At 41.0% G+C, this 24,752-nt stretch overlaps 1 protein-coding gene across 1 annotated transcript in view; it reads left to right on the forward strand.

Annotated features, from left to right (window-relative positions):
* The window catches only part of LOC116047488 (fibrocystin-L-like), a 56,390-nt gene that overhangs the window by 8,273 nt on the left and 23,365 nt on the right, over window positions 1-24,752 (forward strand). Inside the window, exons 20-50 of the mRNA XM_035991282.1 lie at window positions 86-196; window positions 471-617; window positions 812-936; window positions 1,032-1,195; window positions 1,440-1,609; window positions 2,621-2,753; window positions 3,490-3,644; window positions 3,929-4,051; window positions 5,470-5,575; window positions 5,825-5,932; window positions 6,038-6,202; window positions 6,331-6,452; window positions 6,885-7,017; window positions 7,915-8,107; window positions 8,572-8,714; window positions 8,998-9,102; window positions 9,423-9,605; window positions 10,548-10,718; window positions 10,959-11,164; window positions 12,405-13,377; window positions 13,671-13,919; window positions 14,236-14,385; window positions 16,023-16,197; window positions 17,614-17,770; window positions 17,896-18,052; window positions 18,417-18,626; window positions 19,207-19,336; window positions 19,670-19,911; window positions 22,126-22,262; window positions 22,450-23,479; window positions 24,106-24,273. Of these exons, the coding sequence (XP_035847175.1) occupies window positions 86-196; window positions 471-617; window positions 812-936; window positions 1,032-1,195; window positions 1,440-1,609; window positions 2,621-2,753; window positions 3,490-3,644; window positions 3,929-4,051; window positions 5,470-5,575; window positions 5,825-5,932; window positions 6,038-6,202; window positions 6,331-6,452; window positions 6,885-7,017; window positions 7,915-8,107; window positions 8,572-8,714; window positions 8,998-9,102; window positions 9,423-9,605; window positions 10,548-10,718; window positions 10,959-11,164; window positions 12,405-13,377; window positions 13,671-13,919; window positions 14,236-14,385; window positions 16,023-16,197; window positions 17,614-17,770; window positions 17,896-18,052; window positions 18,417-18,626; window positions 19,207-19,336; window positions 19,670-19,911; window positions 22,126-22,262; window positions 22,450-23,479; window positions 24,106-24,273 (6,541 nt within the window). The remainder of the gene's footprint in view (window positions 1-85; window positions 197-470; window positions 618-811; window positions 937-1,031; window positions 1,196-1,439; window positions 1,610-2,620; window positions 2,754-3,489; window positions 3,645-3,928; window positions 4,052-5,469; window positions 5,576-5,824; window positions 5,933-6,037; window positions 6,203-6,330; window positions 6,453-6,884; window positions 7,018-7,914; window positions 8,108-8,571; window positions 8,715-8,997; window positions 9,103-9,422; window positions 9,606-10,547; window positions 10,719-10,958; window positions 11,165-12,404; window positions 13,378-13,670; window positions 13,920-14,235; window positions 14,386-16,022; window positions 16,198-17,613; window positions 17,771-17,895; window positions 18,053-18,416; window positions 18,627-19,206; window positions 19,337-19,669; window positions 19,912-22,125; window positions 22,263-22,449; window positions 23,480-24,105; window positions 24,274-24,752) is intronic.

A 24,752-nucleotide genomic window follows, 5' to 3' on the forward strand; every position in this document is an offset into this window, starting at 1 on the left:
GCAGATGTCACAGCCTTTGCTGTGTAATAACCTAATACTTGAGGAAGCAGCAATACTAAAATCCAGCTTGTGTGATTGTGAACAGATACAGTCGGCTCTGAAGGACATGATGAAACCTGAGTGTCCTGATGAGATCCTGACCACTGAAGGGACTAATGTGAAGTACTTCAAAGACTTTGAAAATGACAACTCTCAGGTCAGTAAGAACAAAAAACTGACATATTTTGTCCTGACTGTTGTCTGTAATCGTAAAAGTGAGCAAGACAACAACAATAAAAATAATATGGAGACCTGACACGTATGAGTATGAAAAGCATTTCCTGTGTCCATTCTTTTCAAAAACTGACTTACTTAAAATAACTAAATTTAAACACTCATTTTACATCTTTTAATTAGCTTATAGACCATAAATCCTTGGAGATCATCGGATTTTGAATTCTCACAGTTTTCTGATTTCTTGCACTCACCAGTTCAATAGTGCTGAGGAAGGGACTCCAGTGAAAAACGCTTTCTGTGGCCTGTGGTCGCTGAAGAACGCAGAAGTTCTTTTCAAGGACAGTTACACCAAAGAGTCTGGTGTGAGCTACGGACCAGTTTCTTTGGACAAGTTTCCCACGGTAAAACACACAACTGCTTTTTCTATTGTTCATATTGTAGAGCTGGTTAGAAATTATACTGTAATGGATGCAATCAAGAAAGTAGTTGATAAATGTACTAAAACATGCTGGTAATTTAATTGTTGCTCATACTGTCTCTAAAAGAGAACTCAGCTGTCACTTGCTCTTCATGTTTTCCATTCCTTTTCCTGCAGCTTTGCTTTGCATACAAGGGAATGTTGAAGGATGAAGTTGGAATGAAGTTCACTTACCGCGACAGCCAAGGCAAAACCCAGACACAGACGGCAAACATCAACACTCTCTTCACCAAGGGCCAAGGGTCAGTAAATACCTCAAAGTCCTTTTAATTTGTCAGATATATATGAAAACTTTTCAGCAAAGTTGCTGCTTATAAAGGTGATTATTTATTGACAGGTGGAGTTACAAATGCATGGATCTGCAGAGTTCCCTGCAGACAGAATACATAGGAAACAGTTACAGTCTGCTGGAGTTTTACCTCTACAAAGACGTCTCTGGTGCAGATTTCTATGTGGATGCTGTTTACATCGGAAAGACACCCACCACAGATGATGAAAATGGTAAAGAGCTTGATAGTAGTTTTGATTTTGGGTTGCCATTATTTAATGTCAAACCCAACTGTTGTTCAGAAGTGCATTCAGACTATATTCTAATATTTTTTTGCATATTCTTTTGAACGATTCAGCATTGTAGAGCATTGCATTCAATTTCATGTAACAGTAGGACTGTGCAGATGCTGCTCACTAATACTGAGACTTAGATGGTCAGCAGCTTATTTTATTCCTCTGCATTGTTTTATTACAGCTGTTCCCCAGAAGAGAAGGCTTCCACCCTTTGAAAGCTCTGGTCGTTCCTTCGAGGTGATCGCTGTTAGCAAAGCCACATCAACTGCTTCACAGATCAGCTACACGATCAAAGCCACACCACTTGAATGTGCCTTTGATTTCCCACTGATAGGAGTTGGCTTCTTGGAGGTAATTGATTAATCGAATTTATGTACATAAACAATGTCATATTGATATATATCCTACTTTTGGGCAGCAGTGTAGACTGCAGAAGAACACAGATTTACTGTCTGTATAGTTTAGGTTCATTTTCATTTTTAGAGCCAGAAAACCCCAAATTGGGCAAAGGTGTGGAGCTTTGGGTGAAGCTGAAGTGAAGTAAGAAAGGAGCAACCACCTGTCAGTTAATTAGACACTCCCCAAAACTTTGGGAAATAAAATCCACGCAAAGGAAAGGTTGTGTTCCAGAAATCAAACGTGCGTGCCTGTGTCTGTCTTCAAAATATCTCATGAACCATTCATCCAATCTACTTCACACTAGGTTTCCAGGGTACCCAATAAACTTGGTGTTTGGATTTTGGAGCAGTTGGAGCAGTATAGAAAGCATTAGATAATGGATATTAAAAAAAAAAAAAACTGTGACTACAACTGGGTACTGCTACTTCCAACGTTACATGATTGCTGGATATACCAACCGTCAAGCCACTAAGAAATTGGGAATTAATTAAATTAACATAATTAACGTAATTATCGTTGACGAAAAAGACAGGAATTGTAGGATTTATCCCGATAACAACATAAAGACAAGGACTTTTCACAAGGAAAACTGGGTGTCAGATTTAAAGGAACAGCTTCACAGTGTGACATATAAAAACAGAGGAAATGTATTGTAGCCCACAGCCATGTGATATAACCTACAGTACAGAGAGGCGCCACAATGATCATGTATGTGTCTCATGTCTCAAAATAATCTTATACCGTACATGCTTCATTTAGGGTTATATGTTCCACATTGGTCCCAGATAATGTCTGTCCAATTACTCCAATGATATCATTTTGAAGAAAAAAAAATGCTTGTTTCAGTCTTATAGTACAGTGATGTTAAAAGCAGCACATCCTATTTAGGATTGTGACAAGATGCTTGTGGATTACAAAAATAATCTTTTTAATCCTGTTTTTTCCCACTTGTATATTTCATAGATGTCTAACAGCAGCGAGGACATGGCTGAGTACAGAGAAGGAGCAGCCACCGTCAGCATCACTCGCCCTCACAGGGCCACCCCTCCTCTGAACGGCACCTTTGATGTGGGGATTTATGGAGGCCGAGCTGAAGGTAGATCAGATGGGAATGTGTAGTATTTGCATTGTAACAACTCTCACTGTCCCGTCTGAATGCATGTTGTTCCACAGATAGGATCACCCGAAAGGTTGTGACCCAAGTTGGACCACTGACTTTTTACGTAGTAATAAGAAGCTAACGTTAACACAAAGTGAATAGTATGCAGGAGATGTTTGGCCAGTTACCAAGGCTCCTTGATTCACACACAATCTCTCCTCTTGTCAGCTACTGTACTGTGGAAACGTACACACAACAAAGACAGAGAGAGCCAGAGCAATGACTCAGGAAATGTTGGCTCTATAAAGCGATATCTGAGAAATGAAACACAGTGTTTATTAACTCAGTACTGATTAAGGAAGTCTCATGAAGTTTAAAGTAACTATAAAATAAATCCATGGAGTTTTAACTTTAGTAATTATTTTACCACTGTGTCTTTCTTTCTCAATGGAAGAATATCCCCTTGTTTACTGTAGTTTGTCTTTGTGATACTGGTGAAAAACCATACTGACATCTCTTCGTTTTGCAGTCCGTACTTGAGAACATGGACCCCAGTAGTTCAGATATGTTGCAAAAAGACATTTGTAGTTGATGTAATTAAGACTTAAGCCCGACATAGCACTCCACATGTCTGCATGCAACACTATGTTTCTACATACATGCATGCAGTACTGCTTATGTGACAGTTGCTTTTGCAGGGATGTGTCTTCACACATCCAGTGTTTGTTCTCAGGTCTGCCAGTGGACATCAGTGAGGAGGATCTGAAGTACGCTCTGGAGGGAATCGCAGGGATGGGTCAGGTCAGCGTTACATGGCAGGGAAGCTGCAGACACCCCAAGTGGACGGTTAAGTGGCTCACCAAACCTGGAGACCAGCCTCTGATCCAGGTCAGACTCCTATTTCATCATTATTTTATTGATTTGTTTTTGTTAATATTGGTGCATTGCCCAAAACACTTTGTTACTAAAAAGTATCTTCATTACTTAAGATTGTATTTGCAGTAGTAGCTGAAGCAGCAGTCATAGTAGTAATACAGTAACAATGGTGTTGCTAGTAATTTCTTTAGCAGTATTTACTTGTACTGTATGTCTTCTGTTCCAAACATTGTTGTTTCTACAGGCATAAAGAAAATAGGAGCTTGAGTCCTGATTGTAATTTTTCCTCATTACAGGTTGACGGCTCGTCGGTTGTCGGAAAAAATGCAATTGTTTTAGCACTTGAGAAAGTAAAGGGAGGATTGTTGAGGCGCAGCATGACAGGAGATTTCTTTCGTGTCTGGGAAACCAAACCACAGGTACAACCATGATTTAAAAATCCTTCAGCACATTTTGCTGATTACTTGGTGTGTTTACTTACAATAAATCATGTAAATCATAAGTCCTATTTTTGTCTGTAGTGTTGCATAATACAGCTGTATTTGTATATTTTGTTTGTTGAAGTAACTGACAGCTACAGGCCTCCATTATTCTATTGTTATAACTTTAGTAGCAATAATTTCTAGTGATGCACCGATGCATCAGCTGGACGTCGGAACCGGCCGATGTCCGCCCTTTTTATTGCCATGGGCAAATAAGGTGACTGCGCCGATGGCAGTAGTCGATGTTAAAAAAATAATGTTTCTGTTACATTTCAAGTGTACTAAGATTACGTGAAAGCTAATACAAATTGGAGAGATGATCTGGAGGCCAAGAGAGCACAGAACAACAAAACAACTCAGCCCATGTTGACCATAGCATTCAAGAAGGTGAAAGCCCCGCAGACAGCGTAGTTTACCGGCTGGTAACGTTAGCATGCAACTAAAGGCACAGGGTAATATTAGCTTACCGGTAGCCTGCAGCTTAACTATTCCAGACACTATGACCACTGCCGGAGTCCGAGATGACGGAGCAATAACAGAAAATTCTCCTGCTTCCCTGAAGTCACTGGTGTAACAACATTATTCCTACCCTGTAAGTGAGTTATGTAAACAAACACCGAAGCATGTGGGCTTTGACAGGACTCTGTAGTGCCTTCAGATACACACTGTAATAGTGGGGAATTTCTCCTCCTTCACAGTTAGTGTGATGATAGTCTTGCATTGCCAGACCTATCTCCACTGCACTGTGGAGGAAGGTCTGGCTAGTCCACACAACATTTCGTGATTAGAGAAAAACGTGCTCTGGTTTATTGGAATTTCTTAAACCAATCACAATCGTCTTGGGTGGTGCTAAGCGCCAGACGCATGTACGGTGCCTCTGCAAAAATAGGCTTGGGAAGGAACTTGTTTTGGTGGAACATAGGGATAGCGTGTAGGGAGGCGAGCTCTGGAATACTGTCGGTTTTAGCTTGGAGGATGTTTTCCGAATTGACCGGAGTTTAGAATGCCAACACAAAGAAAGTGGAAGGTGAGAGACAACCAGCCAAAAATGGGGAACCTCCGGTGGAACCTCCAGCAGCACCGGAACAATCCCGTAAATGAAACGTCATCAATATGGACTAGTGTGATGAAGATTGTTTAATATTTTTTCATGATGAGATTTATTTGTTTACCTGGCTCAAAAGAAAACAACAAATATTGGCAAATTCCACACGTCTGTATCGGCTGAGAAATTTGCATCTCTGGTAATTTCACATGTTAGTTGTTGTTCCAACACAGTGTGTCGTTTAGAAGGTTGTGGAACTTTGTCATAAACGCTACATTTTTGATGAGGAGTTTTGTGATGCTGTTTGCAGGTGGAGGTTTACATCAACGGCATTCCCTCAAAGTGTTCTGGTGACTGTGGGTTCGAATGGTCTGATGACAAGACTCCAGTTGTGACTGGAATCAGTCCATCGCAAGGTGAAATATTGTTTATTTAACATGAAGCATTATTGGCTATTGCTTGATTTTTAATGTGCAATATATACGACCAATTTTCATTCTTCTAAATCAAAACAAAAAGCTGATCGACAATAAAAAGTTTTAGTTAATTGTCAGCTTTTGTAGAAAAACATTCAAATTTCAGGCTTCCTGTACATACAGTATTATACAGTATATGATGAAAGATGGTGATGATGGTGAATGTTGTATCTATCGCTGACTTTTCAGGGTCTAATGGCCTGGGGACTCTGTTGACTGTCACTGGAACTGGCTTCGGGAGTGAAAACGCCTCCATCATTGTGGGAAAGACTCAATGCCTTGTTGAACAGATCACCGGTATGTAAGAAGTTTTAAGTGAAGACTGTACCTTGTTGGTAAATGTGTCGGCTGTTTATTATTTAGTGGAAGGAGTTTAACCAGATTATGTCAACTGTGTTTCAGCTACCACTCAGGTGTGCAGACTGGGCAGTGCCAGTGCTGGTTCCTACCCCGTGTTCATCGGCTTCCCCTCTCTGGGTGATTCACGCTCCACAGGAGGCAACATCTTCCACTTCACCTACCAGCTCATTGTTTCCTCTTTCTCCCCGCTCTCTGGAAGCGTGGCAGGTAAGACATTACTCAAACACATCTGTATAATGGCTGCAGTAAAGTACCCTATTATTTATTTATCACAAAATCAAAAGCTCTATAATACAATAATATATAACCATTATCTTGTTTTATTTTTTTCTTAGGAGGCACGCTGCTGACAGTGAGAGGTTTCGGCTTCAGCCAGAACAGCACAGTTACTGTCGGCAGTGATGAGTGCACCGTGGTTCATGCCAGTGACACTGAGCTGAAATGCAGAACGCCGGCAGTAAGTATTCAGACTGCAAACTACTGCTTTTATGGGTGTTATTTTCCTGCAATATCTAACATCTCAAAGAGCTGCAGTACAGGGCACTTACTATACACTTTTATATGTCAGTAAAATTGATAAAACATCGATGTGCAAAATCGTATTCATCATAAGTAGATTAATTTATGTAGCTCACTCATTTCAATATTAATATTAAGTAAATGAACTTTTGCGGCTCCTTTAAAGCAAGCCTATGTACAAATGTTTGTGGTAATGTGATACTCCACTTACCGCAAAATGGTACATAAGAAAATGTTCTGGTGTTGATGGGTAGGATTTTAATAAATATGAATTTAACTTTTTACAAGTGGAAGATTGTGTTGTGTGTGTGAATTAGTCAATTATTGTATTTAATTCTTAATAAATAAATGCTTATTTTGCTTATTTCAGGGGACTGCAGGATCACAGATTGTCACAGTGATGGTGGGAAACATGAGTCAGACAGCCGGAAGCTCCTTCACATACGATACTAATCTTACAGCCCAGATCTCAGGCCTGAGTCCCCGCACCACCACTGTGATTGGTGAGTTGGGTGTCAACTGTATTCTTGCGTTTGATAACCTTACAGTGAGGTAGGGTCATTATAAAGCGTTACTGAAATGCGTAAACCCAGAGGATAGGTTTAATGGGGAGGATTTGTTTTGTCCTAAAATGACAATAGAAATCTGTCCAGTGAATGCAACAGATACAATATATAATCAGCTTTCTCTTTGTTTATGAAAAAAGATTAGATATTTATTCATTGTATTTCAATGCCTGAACGTTTCCCATCTTTTTTTTCTCCTGCAAAACAAACACCCCTCCGTTAACTATGGGCATTGTACAGTTATCTGTTAGTGAATTAGTTGATTATAATTGTTGATCTTGAAGAAGGCCTGAGGGCCGAAATGTCATTTGAATAAAAGAGAAATGCATAGGGAGGCAAAGTGTGCAACAATTTTTGCCCACTTTTAATGACACCAGATATATAACAGGTCAACATAAAGGCTCTTCCTTCTAATGTTTTCTCAAACAACACAGCGCAACTAATGGAGTTACTGATACATCAATCTAATTGTACATGTGTCTGAAGGAAAGAAGGATAGCATGATGTTTGATATTCTTTACTGTTCAGAGTTTGTGTGTGACTCCACTGTTATCAGGTGCATAAAGGAGGAAACCTTTTGTTATCACTTCATTAATTCTGTTCTTCGTGTCATGTAATGTTGACTTGCATGTTTTCTCTGTTTTTTCCCTTTACACTTACTAAACCTTGAGAACATGAAAGACACGTCTTTCCATGTATTTATAGTACACGACATAAAAACATCCACACAACAAGAATACCTGTTAATCTGCAGGACAATCAGTGTTGCTTATAATAAAGAGGAATTAACCAGGTGACTAGAAGTGCTAATTATCTTGGCATTCTTTTGTGTAGGACATGAAGTTCTCACCATCCAGGGCTCGAACCTGGGAGGCCAAGACAATGACAGTATTGTGTTGGTTGGCGGGGAAGAGTGTGTGACCGTGCAGTGGGCGGAGACGAGCATCACCTGCCGTCTCCCTGTGTTGCCGCCTGGCATTTACATGGTGGATGTGCAGGTTGGAAACAATGGCTACCCTCAGACAAGGTACAGCTACCGTGATAGACAATTTCACACGGGATTTTTACACATACAAACCAGTGTGTATGTTTGAAAACTGAACATAAAACATAGTTATTGTCAATTATTTTTTGAATATGGGGAAATGTTTAAAACACACACTAAAAAAACATGATATGATCATTGTTGGGTCACTCTTGGCCTGTGTCTTCAAGGCACCCCGGACATTACACAGTATGATGTAATGTTTAATTAAAAGGGAATGACTTTAATAATGTATATATAGTTAATGCCCAATAATACCACTTTGGCAGGTAAATCCTCCTTATCCTACTTATATTTTCGTATTCCAACTAATGCTACACATTTTAAAATTATTTCAAAAAAGCTAGTTATTAAAAACGAGTATATAACGTAAACAATTTTGCTCAGAAGCCAGAAAACGTTGTTCATTTGGGACTTATTGGACCCCTTTCTTGTTTGTTTCATAGCAACGGTGTAAACGCCAACATTGAATACATCCTGGAAGTCTACAGCATCTCCCCACTGCTTGGCTCCTTGATGGGAGGAACCAGGCTGACTGTTTCTGGATCTGGTTTCAGCAACAACACCTCTGACAACAAAGTCTCCATTGGTAAACAATATGAGACCCAGCAATTTCAAATAGACTTATTACCACAGCAACAATCTCTGCCAACAACCATTCAAACTTGTCAGTGTTTAACATACAATGATTAATACTGTAATTGGATATCAAAATAATGGTTGAGGGGGCAACTAGTAGGGCTACTAGCTGGTGGTAATCTACAGTGATGCAACTACGTGCAAATATTTAAAAACAAGAAGTACTCTAATGCAACTGCTTTAGGTTTTGTATATGTTCTCATCCATGATTTATGTTGTTTGTGATGTGACAGGAGGAGCTGAGTGTGAAGTGATGGCCGCCTCAGAGAATGAACTGCAGTGTGTTATGCAGTCGGACCAGAAGACCCACCTCGTCACCAATCAGGGATCCGACCGCAGTAGGTTTACAATCCTGTTTGAAGGTGTCAGATTAAATCTGAGTAGGCCAAATTACAGAACAGAAAGAGGATTAAATTAATGAAAACTGCTGCAAGCAAATAAAATGTTACCTGTAGATTAAATGTGACTGCACCTAGAAACTGTTTCAAAAACAAAGTGTCAAAAAACAGTTTGACTTCCATTTTTACATACAGTAACTAGCCATTTGGAATAGGATTTGCAAGGTATTTCAATTACATGTTGCTTAAACTCAGACAGTGAAATCTTTGTGTGTTATTCTAACTGTCAGTCTAACTTTACATTTGTCTGTGTGTACCAGCCTATGGACAGGGGTTTGCATGGAGCCCTGCCTCACTTCCGGTGTTTGTTGGAGACACAGTTGTGTGGCGTTGGGAGGCACCAGCCTTCCAGATAGTCGGGTACCGGGTCTTCAGTGTTTCCAGCCCGGGTAGCACCACCCACGACGGACCATTCAACAGTGGAGAGACCAAGACACCCAAAGGTAGAACAATGAGTCACTAGTCCTCAACAGAAATTATAAGGAACCCTCATTATTGTTGAGCTAAGAAAAAAAATCCATCCTGAAAAAGTTTTACTCTGTTAGATATCATCAATTTGTGATGTTTAGTGCCAGGGACGCTTTATTTTGTTATGCTTTTTGCTATTTGTGTTGGTATGTTCTTTCCTCATCTTTTCATTTAATTAATCAGATAAAAGTAATATTGTAAGATTAAAATCCCATTTTCAAGCAAGAACTGGCCAAGAAGGGAGCTTGAAAACAGTTGTATGACAATAGAAACATTGTAAACAACATGATAAAAATAGTCACACACATATTGCATACATACTGCCCAACTATACAGTAGTGATATACAGTTAAAATGCACAAATGCGTAGTTTTAGATTATATGCATTAATGAAGAGAAACATTTAAAATGTTATGATAGCTGTGATTGCAGCTTATACTTTCTTGCATTGCGTTTTGGTCTGTGCTTGTTTTCGTAGTGGAATAAGAAAAGAACATGCTAGGTATGAAGCTGGTTCAGAGAACTACAAGAACAATAGAGGTCAACTGACTGAGCAGAGAAGAAGACATGCGATGCATCACTTAAGACAGACATTAAATAGAAACACATAAACACATGCTCATTCATTTACCCACATGCTTATTCCGTCCGGGTGATGTTGATGGTTCTGTTCTAGTTCATTCTCCATCACTTGAAATATTTTAACATGATCTTATCTAAAGAAAAATCTAACTACCAAACAACAAGAGGGATTTTTACGATATTGATGTGTGTGACACGTGAAGATTGTAATGTGTGACATGTGATGTGTCACACCTTTTAACATGTCCAAGAATGCTTAAGGATTTGATGTCACATATTTACAACCCCCCTCTCTCTCTCTCTCTCTCTCTCTATCTCTCTCTTGCTGCCCTCAGGGGTTTTCAGATACCGGTTTACTGCACCTGGTGTGTATTACTACAGCAGTGGCTACGTAGATGATGCCAACGTCAGGCTGCTGCAGGGAGTCGTGAAAGTCGAGGCTCGGGAGGAGATTAGAAGCAAAGTCTCTGTCAGCGTGGGAGGCATGGAGGCCAGACACATGACAGGTAAATGTACAGATGTGGATAGGATGCTCTGAGCCTGCAGCTCAAGTACAGGTGTTATTATTTATATTATTTGACGTGTTTAAGAAGAATTCAATCAATTCAGGTGAATTATGTTTATCTATTGATATTTTTAAATAGACAGGTAACTCAACATCCAGTAGAGTCAAATTGAGATCCAAGTCAAAATAAAGACATTTCCAAATTGCAACTGATCAATTGATTTCCCTGTCTTCCCTTCAGGTTTACATCCTGTCTCCACAGCAACCCCACAGTGCATCACCTCCCCACAGTGCCCTCAGACCAACGAGACCTCAGACGGCCTTTCCTTCAGCGTCTTGGCCTGCTCCACCCCCACAGTCCACTCCATTTCTCCCAACCAGGGATCATACCACCAGATCATCCACATTCAGGGCAATGGCTTCAGTGACACTGCCTGCGCTAATGAGGTTAGCCGCGTTTTTATGGGTCATATCTAAATGGACTTAAATTAAAAATGTATTGAAATGTTAAAATTCTTTGGCCAGTGACAGAGAACTTTACAGTAATTTCAGGTACTTTCTTCTTTAGTTGTTAATAAAAACTTAAAATATGTTATATGAGCGCCTGCTATGAATTGATATCTTTTGTATACTTTTGCACCACTAACCCTCCACTGAGATATCCTGCTGCAGACCACATACAGTAGTAATGTTCGGTACAAACAAACTATAATGTATTTGTAGCACTTTGGGATTGATTTCTCAATGAAAAGTGCTCTACAAATAAAATGTATTATTAGTATTATTATTATAAGTATTAAAGTTTTAAGAAAATTTGGATTGTGCAACAAGGCAGGCCTGCTTGGTTCGTTCTGAGAATTATTGTAAAGATTTACAAAAGAATACGTTTATGGCATTTACTCTCTACGTTTTGGAACCGATTGGTGGGGATATGCTATGGACAAAATACACACGGCGATACAATGATAAGAGCAAATTTAGATGTGTCCAAATAATTTATATAGCTCACGTGACTGTATTGTGTTAACAGTTAACTTCATTTAATATTGTATGTTGCATTTTCTTTACAATACAAATATTCCACCTAAACAAGTTCCTTCCCGAGACCATTTTGTGAGAGACACGCCGCTGCATCCGGAGCTTAGCGGCGCCCAAGATGATTGTGATTAGTTTAAAGAAATGCAAACAACCCCTGAATGTTTTTTCTCCTATCAAAAAGTGTATACTCCTGTTGCCAGACCTTCCTCCGTAGCGCTGTGGAGATAGGTCTGGCAATGCAAGGCTATCTGTGCATTAAATAAAAAGTAAAACTTCAGCTTTTAAAAATATGAATGGCTTGATTTGGATCAATATGTCTGTATTTGACAAACTTTTTATTATCTAAACAAAAAGCAAGGAAAACCATAAGACCTTTAACAATATATACATTCAGTTGTTAAAACACTGGTTGTAATTGACCTAAACAAACACACTTTTCTGTTCTCTGCAGATAAGAATTTAATTTTTTTTTTCAGATTGTAGAAAAATTACTTATAATATATTTCTACTCCAAATGCTTCATCATTGTGTTGTCTGTATCCGATGCTAAACTGTGTTTTTCTCAGCCTTGAGTTATATCACTGTATAAAAAAGTGAATAGCTGTACAGAGCTTGTTGTGACTGACACTGGTGTCTCTGTGTCCTGTAGGTGACAGTGGGAGATCAGCCCTGTCAGGTGTTCAACAGCTCTTACTCTGAGATCAACTGCCAGCTCAGCCCCGAAAGCGAACTTCCCATTGGTGTCGCTCTCCCTGTAGCCGTCAGAGTCAACAACCTCGGCAGTGCCATCATCACCGTACCAGACGAGCTCGGCCGCCGTTTTGTGGTTCTGCCTGTGGTCGACTTGGTCTCGCCTCCTATCGGCAGCCCCACCGGCCACACGCGGCTCCTCATCCACGGCTCTGGTTTCTCTGGAGGACAAGTGACTGTAGCCAGCGAGCCGTGCTCCGTCCTGTCAGTCAGTTACACTTGTGTTACCTGTGACACCTCTCCTTCTCAGCCACACGATGGTGATGTCATTTTCTACATGGGCAAGATCCAAAGCTCCTGTCAGTCAAACTGCTCCTTCAAGTATTCCTCGTCCGTCACTCCTCTGGTCTCCAGTATTTCCCCCGACAGCATCAGCAACCTAACCACTGTCACCATCTCTGGCTCAGGGTTTGGCAGCAGTGTGGATGACGTGGCAGTCTTTGCCAGCACCTCAGAGCTGGAAGTCATCGCCGTGACTGATGACAACATTACACTGAGCGTAAACGCTCTGCCTGCGGGCGACCACCCAGTCAAAGTAATTGTGAGAAGCAAAGGCCTTGCGTCCGGTTCTGTCACCCTGAACAGCCGTGCCCAAGCTGCCCTCCACCCAGATGTGGGCAGCCTGGCAGGAGGAACCTCTCTTGTCTTCACTGGAAACGGCTTCGCTCCAGGGAACACCAGCGTGATGGTCGGTGGCAGACCCTGCCAGATTCAGGAGGTGACGCCGGGGCAGCTTCGTTGCCTGACGCCTCCTCACACTGAGGGGCTGGTGACTGCTAACGTCCAGGTCTTTTCAGTGCAGTATCCTCCTCTCAACTTCACCTACTCTGCAGCCCACACTCCTGTCATCAGCTCCATCAGCCCCCCCACTGGTAATTATGCTCCTCTACATCATGTAGTCATAGTAACACAACCCTTTAACAAGAATATTGGTCAGGAGGAGAGTTTGTTAGCTTATTTGGGATGGCATTTGTTCAATTCCTTAATCAACTTTGGAAAACTATACTTTTTTGAGAGCACAAAGCCTGACGGTTAAATTTGTGTGAACCATTTTACAGCCAATATCTCTCTGACGACAGTTGCTTTTTTTCAGACAGACCAGAGCAGTAAAAATAGAATAAAAAGTACATATAACATTCAGTTATTAAATCTTTATTTCCCACAGGGCCGAGCGGTGCAGTCGTCATATTGACAGGTTCAGGTTTTGGCATCGACTCCCAGCACATCTCCGTCACCATAAACCAAGTCCCGTGTGTCGTGTCTGCAGTCTCCGACACACAGGTTCAGTGCACTGCAGGAGACAACCCAGGGGGGGCGTACCCAGTCATGCTGCATCACCAGGTCAAAGGTCACGCCCAGTCAGGTGTCATGTTCACGTATGAGCTGACTCTGAGCAGCGTGCAGCCCAACGAGGGTAAACAGAGAGACACTCTAAACAATACTTTTCTTAAATAAAATAGATTAAAATGATGTAGGATGTACACTTTACAGGATAGTCCTCAATAGAATTTCAAAGGAAAGATTTGTCCTTGTAGAGACGTCCTGTCATTTTTACATATTTCACAGTAAAGCAATATGTTTTACTGGTGCTTCCTTTATTGTAGATTTAATCTTTATCCTTGTCATTCTTTTATTCTTTGCTGCTGTAACGCCTCATAATTCAAGTTTAATGTTATATATGTACTTCATATATTACTGAATAAGTTATCCCTCCCTCATCTGTGATTCAGGCAGTTATGGTGGCGGCGCTCTGCTGTCGGTGCAGGGCTCTGGGTTCGACCCGCACAGCTCCACTGTGAGGATCTGCAGGGAGAAGTGTGAAGTTCACAGAGAAATGTCGACATCGACTCGTCTGTACTGCCAGTCTCCATCCATCAACGGTAAGTTTAGTTTAGTTTAGTTTAGTTTATTTCACCAGGATAATCCACTCAGATCAAACCAAACAATACAATACCTAGAATGGCACTCAGCGCAGACCTCCACCAAGGCCAATGGTGCATTCACTTGCTCCTCGGATGGTCCCATTTCCCGAATTTTCCCGACAAACAGACAAACCAACACAAACCAAACTGAAAACCTCCTTGGCAATGAGACGATTAAAAGGCAACAAACAGTCGGCCTGTTGATCAGATGTTCTGTAATGTGTGTGTAAACTCATCCTCAAAGTAGCAGGATTATTCAAAAACTTTATTGTCAATTTAAACATTTCTTTCTGACAAAAAGAGTGATCTTGTAACGTCCTTTTAATATTCAGAAAGAATAATTTATTTAGAAAGAAAAGTTATGTCTAAAGATGATTTAAAAAAAAAAGATTATGCAGCCAAACGTGCTTTAATGTACATCCCCACTGATAATCGAGGGACGTGTACCTCTCCACTTTACATACTGTACTTGTCCCTCTACTTTCCTTTCAGTTGGATTTACTCACTAACACTGCTCTAAACAGTTTATCTGACTGTTAAGCAACCAAAACAAAAATGTTATGACTATAACTTCTGAGAGGAACAAGGTACACCACATATAGTCTGGTCACACATATCATGCCCCCCCCCCCCCATGGCCTGACTGAAAACACCTCTAGTTACGCTAGTCATCCTTTACAGGGCATTCACATCAAAATAAGCGATCCGGCTATTTGCCTCAGGGTGGTGTGGCAGAGGGAGTGTCAATGAAACAGCCATTTGTGTGACATCCTGTTGTGTTTTTGAACCAACCCAACATAGCACAAGTAGACTTTATATTTCACATTTACTGTTTTCCGTCAGATCATTTATAAATTTTGTATTTAATATATAAGGAAGAGTGATACAAAGCTAATTAAGACTTTCAGCTCCACAAATCTCTCTCTTTATTTCTCAGTATGGCTATGTTCAGAAAATGTTTTTTCTAATCCTCTGTGTCCTCCTTGGTTACAAGCAACTTTATGGAGGAGGGGTGGGGGTGGTGCGTGATCAAGGAAGGCTTTTATCGTGTAGATACACCGACAGTTTTGTTGTCATTACTTAGAATTCTTCATGGGGGAGACAGAAACTATGCACTGTAGCTTTAAAGGCAATGCTAAATAAATATGTTTAAATGTCCTTTAAAAATGTTAATAGAGCTTGCATCTCTTATAGCCTTGGGAAGGAAATTCCATACTTTTGTTTTTAACAGCAAAGGTTAAGGGGTTAAAGGGTTTTCAAGTTCTTCCTTCCAATAAACTGTGTTTCTGCTGGTTTATGATATTTAACTTCTCGCCTCATTTTAACAAACCAGTCTCAAACCTGTCTAAGTTGACCTTTAAATGGACCCTGATGGACACTAACAGAGACAGACTTTGTAAGAGGAATGTTGTCCGCCTTTCATGCAGGAGAAAATGTCAGGCATGCCATATAAGAGAATAACTTGTCATGGACGATAAGACATCTAAAGCTGTTTGTTATCTCTGAGCCTGATCTTGATTCTTCCTGTCCTTTTGTTGTTGCATGTGTCTGTCTGTCTGTCTGTCTGTCTGTGTTGGTGTCATGTCTGCTCTCAGGCACTCTGTTGGTGCTGAGCTGCGTGGTTGCTGTCATTAACCAGCTGGATGCCGTCAACATATCAAATGGCTACACCTACAAATCTCAGTTGACTCCTGTGATCATGGATGTTTCTCCACGGAGAGGAGGCACCGCTGGAGGCACCCGGCTTACAATCACCGGCTCCGGTTTCAGGTGCAGTAAAGGAAGAGAGAAACATTGGAGAGCCACAACCAGATTATGGATCACTGCTTAAGAATAAAATGCTCAATTAACACAACACAATCGCTTTTGTTTAATGGGACGTCTTTGCTTTCATTGGGTTTAATGCAAAGACATTGTCGTACTTTTTGCACAAACTTGAACAATATACAAAAAAAATACTTTTAATATAATTCTTTTTATTAGCTTTATTTTACATACAAACAGTATAATAATAATAATAATAATATTTCCACATACTGTACATATGTTCATTATCAATAGCGCCGAGAATAAAGCTTCAATGTACAGTTTTATATACACAACCAAAATGGGACGACTCATACTGTTCATTAACAACACATTATAATGAACAGCAGACAACAGTATATATACTCTATATGTGTTTACTTCGTCCACAGCAATCCCAACCAAGCGGTCCCAAAATGTCACAGTTACACAGTAATTGTCGTAAACATATTCTTAGTAAATCTTTACAGTCATTCACCGAAATAACCAAGCAGGCCTGCCTTGTTACACGATCCAATCTTCAAAATTTGCCATTTTCAGTGTGTAGCTTGCTAGTTCAAAGTTTGTTGTTGTTTCTCGAAGCGAAGGGATTTTAAGAATGACAATACACAGAGAGTAAAAGGTGAGGGACATCATGCGCCAGATGTCAGGCTTTATCTTGGAAATGTACTTACGTTGATCTAATACAAGAGATCCCCAACAGGGGGGTCCGGGACCCCTAGGGGGTCCTCAGAGTTGCTGCAGGGGGGCAGCTGAAAATATACATTGACATGAATCCATCATAATTTAGTATAAATTAATAATAAATTAATAAATAAAAGTTTTTTTTTTAATTTACACAACTTTGATGATAGGCTTACTGGCCTGGGTAAGGTAGCCATCTACAGATACAGGTATGCCTAAGGATTCACTGTTCCACATTTAACAATAAAGCATGATGTATAAATATATGAATATGTCAACAATTATTTTAATAGCTTAGTATTGTTAGCGCCATAAAGAAAAAGTAAATCTAAAGGCTCTAGGCCACCATATACGTTATTCTATGCCCACTTTAATATGCAACTCAATTTTATACATTATATTTAGTAAGGGGTCCCTGCTCCGTCTCTTTTTCCGCTGAGTGGTCCTTGGCCTAAAAACACTGAAGACCCCTGATTTAGACTAATTGTTATCTAGCATGTTATTGTATTATATTACCTTTTTTTTATTATATAAAGCTATAACGTGGGATTTACCAATGTTATAGTACATTATAGAAAAAAAGTATATCATGTTAAAGTAAAGTATGCATATTTTGCATCGTTTATATATTCTATTCTATTTCATTAAATACATAAACAGTATGTAAATAATGTCACTCACTTTCCCACCTTACAGCACCGACATGAATGACGTAAACGTGACCATCTCAGGATCTGTGTGTGACGTTCAATCCACCAACAACACACACATCGTCTGTGTGACGAACGCTCAGCGCCAGTCTCAGAAAACCAAAGTCAGAGTCAGCATCGGAGACCAAGGCATCGCCAAGATGGTAAGAGAGGACAGTCAGATCCCCTGACCTTACACAGTGTCACGTCTCTTTCATATATAATGAGACTGATTCTAAATAATTTTAGTAAAAGTTTGTCTCAACCTAGTATTTGTCTCTTTCTTCAGGATAATGCAGACTTCTTCTACATTGACGTGTGGTCATCCAGGTTCACGTGGGGTGGTCTGTCTCCACCCGAGAAGGGCTCGTTTGCTGTTATCACTAAAGGCCAGACCATCCTGCTGGACACCAGCACCCCTGTGCTGAAAATGCTCCTCATTCAAGGTACAAATACTGTATGACTTTATCATGGGTGTGTATTTATAATGATATCATGATGTCAGATTTCTCTCCCTTTCTGTATTTACCCATGTTTTTCTTTTTTTTCTCATCTTCTGGTCACTCAAGACTTAGTAAGAAGTTAAACAATATAGTGTGTATACAGTAGATATACAAAAAGTTTGTAGGATCACTAGAGAAGTTTTTTAATTTTTATGACAAACATTTTCTGAATTTAGTGTTGTATTGGTGTAACTAGTATTATATATATAGTATAGTTTTTGTTCTATCTATCTATTTATCGTGCTATCGTTCTATCATGTTGTAATGTAATGTAATGTGATGTAATTTGCTGTTTCTTTGTGCTCAGGAGGGACGTTGGTGTTTGATGAAGCGGACATCGAGCTGCAGGCAGAAAACATCCTGATCACAGACGGTGGACGGCTCCAGATTGGCCAGGAGGGGGCGCCATTCCAACACAAAGCCATCATCACACTTCATGGACACCTGCGCTCCCCTGAACTTCCTGTTTATGGAGCCAAGACGCTGGCTGTCAGAGAGGGAGTGCTGGACCTGCATGGTATGAACACAAGCAAACATGACACATCGTATCTGTATGCCAGCAGCAGTTAGCTTATCTTAGCACAAAGACTGGAAACACTGGGAGTCAGCTGGCCTGGCTCCGTCTAATTAATAAATAGGCAACCAAAATGTAAAGTGTTGATAAAATAAGCTGCACCTCAATAAACTACAACAAAAATACTGCTTACACATTAATGCGTCAGTGATAATAAATTATATATAAATAACACTATAAAACGGGCCATTTGGCATATCAAGTACTTTTGTTACTTTAAGTATATGTTGCTGATAAAATGTATGTTCTTTTACTTAAATAAGATTTTTACTTGTTATGAAGTATTTTTACTTTGTTGTATGTAAGTAAAGGATCAGAATACTTCTTCCACCACTGAATTATAATCAAGAACAGTAAACTGCAATAGTTGTGACTCAAATATTAAAAAAAAAAACTCATTTCATATCATTATGTCACTTAAGCTGAGTCATTTGAGTCTTGTGTCCTAAAGGGATGTTATTATTAGGGACACTTCACCTGTCCTCCTCAGGTGCATGTAATTGTTGACCACCTGTTTCTCCAGGTATTCCAGTTCCTGTCCCCTGGACCCACTTGGCCCAGACGGCGACCAGCGGCTCCGTCACACTGACTCTGATGAAGGCAGTGACATGGAAAGCCGGAGATGAAATTGTCATCGCTTCCACCGGCCACAGGTACAGTGAGATCTCAAAATCATGTATGCCTAAGCATCAGGCTATTTTGCAGAGGCACTGTACCTGTGTCCGGCACTAAGCGCCACCCAAGACGATTGTGATTGGTTTAAAGAATTGCCAATAAACCAGAGTTGGAGATCAATGTTTCAAATGTGGTTTGAATGGTAAATATCTGTTCAGCCACTGTGGAAATGTCAATGTCAAAAGTCAAGAAAACTGTCTTGCTTGCAATTTTGAGGGCATTTTGAGTAGTATAACATCAGTAGGCTATAAAATGTGGGTGATTTGACAACGTTATAGAGCGGCAGGTAGAAATTATTTATTTGTTTCCAGGCACAGCCAGAGAGAGAACGAGGTGAGGAGGATTGCCGCCGTGACGGCTGATGGAAAGAATGTAACCCTGACCGAACCGCTCAAGTACACTCACCTCGGGGTGACCGTCACGCTGCCCGATGGTACGTTGTTTGAGGGCCGAGCTGAGGTGGGTGTCCTCACCAGGAACATTGTTGTACGAGGCTCCCAAAACCAAGAATGGGACGACAAGATCGAAGCCTGCCCCGATGGCTTTAACACAGGTACTGTGTTTTAACTTTTCTGATTTAACTTTACATTAACCACTGTTTAAGAAGAAGAATATGAGATAATGAAGCTCTAAAGTAAAATATATTTAAATTGACAACAACTTCAGATTCACCAACATACATTCTATATATTTTTTTGTTGGTTTAGAAAGGTTTACTACTGAAGATGAATTTCTTGTTTCTGTAGACTGAAATGATAGTTGAACTTAAAACATAAAAATTGTTTTCTTTTCTTCACAAAACCTGAAGTTGTGTTACTGCAGTGTCTTTAGGTTAAGGCTGTTGTTATCGATTAACCTGCTAATTTCCCAGAGCCAGAGGTCACTAAAACCAAGAAAACCAGCGAATAATTACATTTTAACAGCTGGGACCAGAAAGGTTCTGGTATTTCTGCTTAAAATGATCTGTGATTGTTGACAAAAAATCTAAGCATCCACTAATTGTTCCAGCTCTACTTTAGGTTAACAAGCAGGGTTTGCATTGAATTGTGATGTAAGCCTTTTAATTGGAAAGAAATAATAGCCTTTTACCAAATTATTAATATACACTACTCACAAAAAGATAGGGATATCTGGCTTTCGGGTGAAATTCATGGAAAATGGAAAAAGTTCAAGCTACAGTGGTATAATATCATGAAAGTAGGGTATTTAAGTAGAAGCATGCAATGGTGATTTCCTCATCTCAAAAAAAATATTGAAACAAAAGCCAACAACAGTGGTGGGTATACCACAACAAAAAATGTCAATGTCTCCATAACTTGTCATGTGCCGTTAAGCATCAATTGCAGCTTGACAACAACGTCTCATGCTGTCCACAAATCAAGTTATTGTCTGCTCAGGCATGGCATCCCACTCTTCTTGAAGGGCAGCCCTCAGGTCATTGAGGTTCTGGGGTACAGAGTTACGGGCCTCAACACGGCGACTCAGCTGATCCCATAGGTTTTCTATAGGATTCAGGTCTGGAGAAAGTGCAGGCCACTCCATTTGAGGTACCCCAGTCTCCAGCAGCCATTCCCTAATGATGCGACCTCGATGAGCTGGAGCATTGCCGTCCATGAAGAGGAAATTAGGCCTGTGTTGTTCATGCAGGGGCACAATGACTGGATTAATGATGTTATTCAGGTAGTATGGGCTTGTCACTGTACCATTCAGAAAGTGTAGGGCAGCTCTGTATTGACTAGACACACCTGCCCACACTGTAACACCACCACCACCAAAGGGTCGTCTGGTGACAACAGCAGCTGATGCATAGCACTCTCCTTGACGTCTCCAACATCGTTGGTGGCCATCATTTCTGCTCAACGTGAATCGACTTTCATCAGAGAACGGCACTGAGGCCCACTGGTCCCTCGTCCAGCGTAAATGCTCCCTGGCCCATGCAAGACGATGACGCCTGTGCCTGGTGGTGTGGTCAGGTACCCTTCAGGTCGTCTAGCACCCAGACCACGCTGATGTAAACAGTTTTGAATGGTCTGACGTGACACTTGGGTGCCTCTCATCTCCCTTAAATGTGCCTGGAGTTGAGTGGCATTCATCATCCGGTTCCGCAGGGCACTGTTCACAATGAAGCCATCAGTGTGGGATGTGGCCAATGGGCGTCTACTTCTATGCCTTTCTGTGACTCTTCCAGTCTCTCTGTATCTCTGTTGCAACCTGCTGATGACACTCTGTGACACTCTAAGCTCAGTGGCCACTTCCGTCTGAGAACATCCTGTTTGAAGCCTTGCAATGGCAAGGTACTGTTGATCAATTGTTAGGTGTCGTCTTGGTCTCATGATGTCGAAATGTGAACAGCATGATGAGGCGGACTGTTTAAATACCAATTCTAATTGAACCAATGTATTGGTCAGTTCATGGATCAAACACCTGTTGTGCATTTTGCCTTTAAGCTCCTTGTTAGAGAACAGCAAGTTGTGCAGAAAGTACTGAAACTAAAAAAAATTTAGAGGTCACCTTAAGTTCACCTGTAATTTAAAGGTTATAGTGGATTTTAGGTTCATCCTGAAATTTCACCCGAAAGCCGAATATCCATGACTTTTTGTGAGTAGTGTATCTAATGAAGTTAAAAGTGTGCAATTTAACAATGACAAAAACAGTTTATTAGAGTTATGCCTGTTACATTGTTGTACTTATTTTAAGATAATATCAACATCATGTACATTATCATAGGCATATGCAGTATTAACATCCTTCTGTCCCTGTGCTGCAGGTGAATTCGCCACCCAAACCTGTTTCCAAGGACGGTTTGGAGAGGAGGTCGGCAGCGATCAGTTCGGAGGCTGCATCATGTTCCACGCACCCAGACCAAATGAGAATCTTGCAATCGGCAGACTAGAATATGTTGAGGTGAGACGCTTCAATCTCTCTCTGCTAGAACTTCTTTCTTTCTTTACAGATAATTATATTAATCAGATTATGCATGTTTTTTTTTTTTTTTTTACATCTTCTCATTTCAACTATCTGTCTTTTTCCTTTTGTGTATTTGTGTTATTACACAAATTGAAATGATAACCTTTATGTTTTTATGCCGCAGGTCTTCCATGCAGGACAGGCCTTCATGCTGGGACGTTATCCCATCCACTGGCATCTGATGGGAGACATCAACTATAAGTCATATGTGCGAGGTTGTGCTATCCATCAGACCTTCAACAGGGCCGTAAGCATTCACAACACTCACCGGCTGCTGGTGGAGCACAACGTTATCTACGACATCATGGGTGGGGCCTTCTTCATCGAGGACGGCATTGAGACGCAGAACATCCTGCAGTACAACCTGGCTGTGTTTGTCAAACAAAGCACCAGCCTGCTGAATGACGACGTCACTCCTGCAGCCTACTGGGTCACTAATCCCAACAACATCATCCGCCACAACGCCGCCGCAGGGGGCACCCACTTTGGCTTCTGGTACCGCATGAACGAGCACCCTGATGGCCCTTCCTTTGACCAAAACATCTGCCAGAAGCGGGTTCCCCTCGGTGAGTTTTACAACAACACCGTTCACTCTCAGGGCTGGTTTGGCCTTTGGATCTTCGCAGACTTCTTCCCCATGAAGAACGGAGGCTGCTACTCCCAAACCCCTGAGCCAGCTGTCTTCCGCTCCCTCACAACCTGGAACTGTGAGAAAGGTGCCGAGTGGGTCAATGGTGGAGCTTTGCAGTTCAACAGCTTCCTGATGGTCAACAATGAGAAAGCAGGTATTGAAGCCAAGCGCATCATGCAGTGGGCTGTGAGCAGCTTCGGAGAGAAAGGAGGGGCGACCATATCCAACAGCACCATTGTGGCCTATGTGGACGAGCTCGGACTTGGAAATGACTATAGCACGCGACGAGGTGTCATCGCTCCACTGGACGATGGTCTAAGTATCCTTAACACCAAGTTCATCAACTTCAATCGTAGTTTAAGCGCAGCCATCGGGGTAGCCTCAATCGATGGGACGTGTGTGGATCGGTGTGGTGGCTGGGCTGTCAGGTTTAGTGGTATCCAGTACTTCAATTCACCCAACAAGGCCGGCTTCAGGTGGGAGCATGAGGTGCAGCTGGTGGACACTGATGGCTCCCTCACAGGTACTCTTTAGTCTCTTACTGTTCATTTGTTTATGTATTGCACATATTTCTCACTTAAGCTTGATTTATACTTCTGCGTAAAATCTACGCCGTTGCTACGTACGTGGAGATACAAACCTACAGCGGACCCTACGCCGTAGCCTGACGTGCACCTCTCAAAAAATGTAACTACACGTCGCTTGGCCATAGCTTGGTAGCGTTGCATTTCCTCCTACTCATTTTCTGGTTCTCCTTCTCCATAAACAACATGAAATCAAGGAGAGGGTTAACTTTTCCTGCTACAGATTTCCCACCTTGGTCAGAAAGCACAGGGAAGACACTTTGTTTCTCTCACTATGACTCTAGAGTCAGCACTCGCTCTGAAGCTAATCACTGTCACCCTCTCACTTTCTCCCTCGGTCTATCACCCACTCCCGACACACACACACATGCCGACTCGACGCACACACCAACGCACAAGTATAAACATCAGGCCACTTACGTAGGCTACGGCGAAAGCTCTGTTTGGAGCCTCCGCAGAACCATAAATCAAGCTTTAGTCATATTATGTTCGGTCTGTCATTTCAGTGTTGGATAACATTTCCACTAATATGTTTATTCAGTCCTTCATGATTTCTTGTTTTCAGGAAACATCAACCACACAGTCGTGCCTTCGAGCCCCTTGCTGGACCCCGCTCACTGTTCCGTGAGTGCCGAGTGGAGCGTAGGTTTCCCTGGCACTGTGTGCGACCACACCGTCAACTTCCATCGTTTGTGGTGCCCCTACTCTCTGGTCATGTTAACCAACTCACATGGTATTAAAACATACAGACTTGCTGCTTTTATATGTTAGTTTTGTTGTGAAAGAAGCAGTTACTTATCCGAGGGGAGGGGGGGGGGGGTTACGATGCCGGTTCCTTAACGTTACTTTTTTCAATACCATATGTTTTAAAATCCATTTCAACATCAACAAATATCCATTAAACACACAAATTTTATTTTCCACCTTAATTGTGAATCAAAACAGTTATCAAAATTAAAAAAATTCTGGTAACACTGCTCACTCAGAGTAACATTAATAAAACTGGTTGTGCTTTTGGATAGGGGTGCGCCAGTCAGATACTTAGGATTGGTATCAATCCCAACTTTAAAAATTAACAAAAAAAGAGAAACCTTTTTGCCACAACATGAACATATTATAAATAATAAATAAATAAACAAATTACATTGTGTACAGGCTAATACTGAAGTAACTAAAATGCAAAGGAATGTAAACAACAAAGACTTTTTAGTG

This window comes from Sander lucioperca, chromosome 14, assembly GCF_008315115.2.
Source record: "Sander lucioperca isolate FBNREF2018 chromosome 14, SLUC_FBN_1.2, whole genome shotgun sequence".
Taxonomy (NCBI): domain Eukaryota; kingdom Metazoa; phylum Chordata; class Actinopteri; order Perciformes; family Percidae; genus Sander; species Sander lucioperca.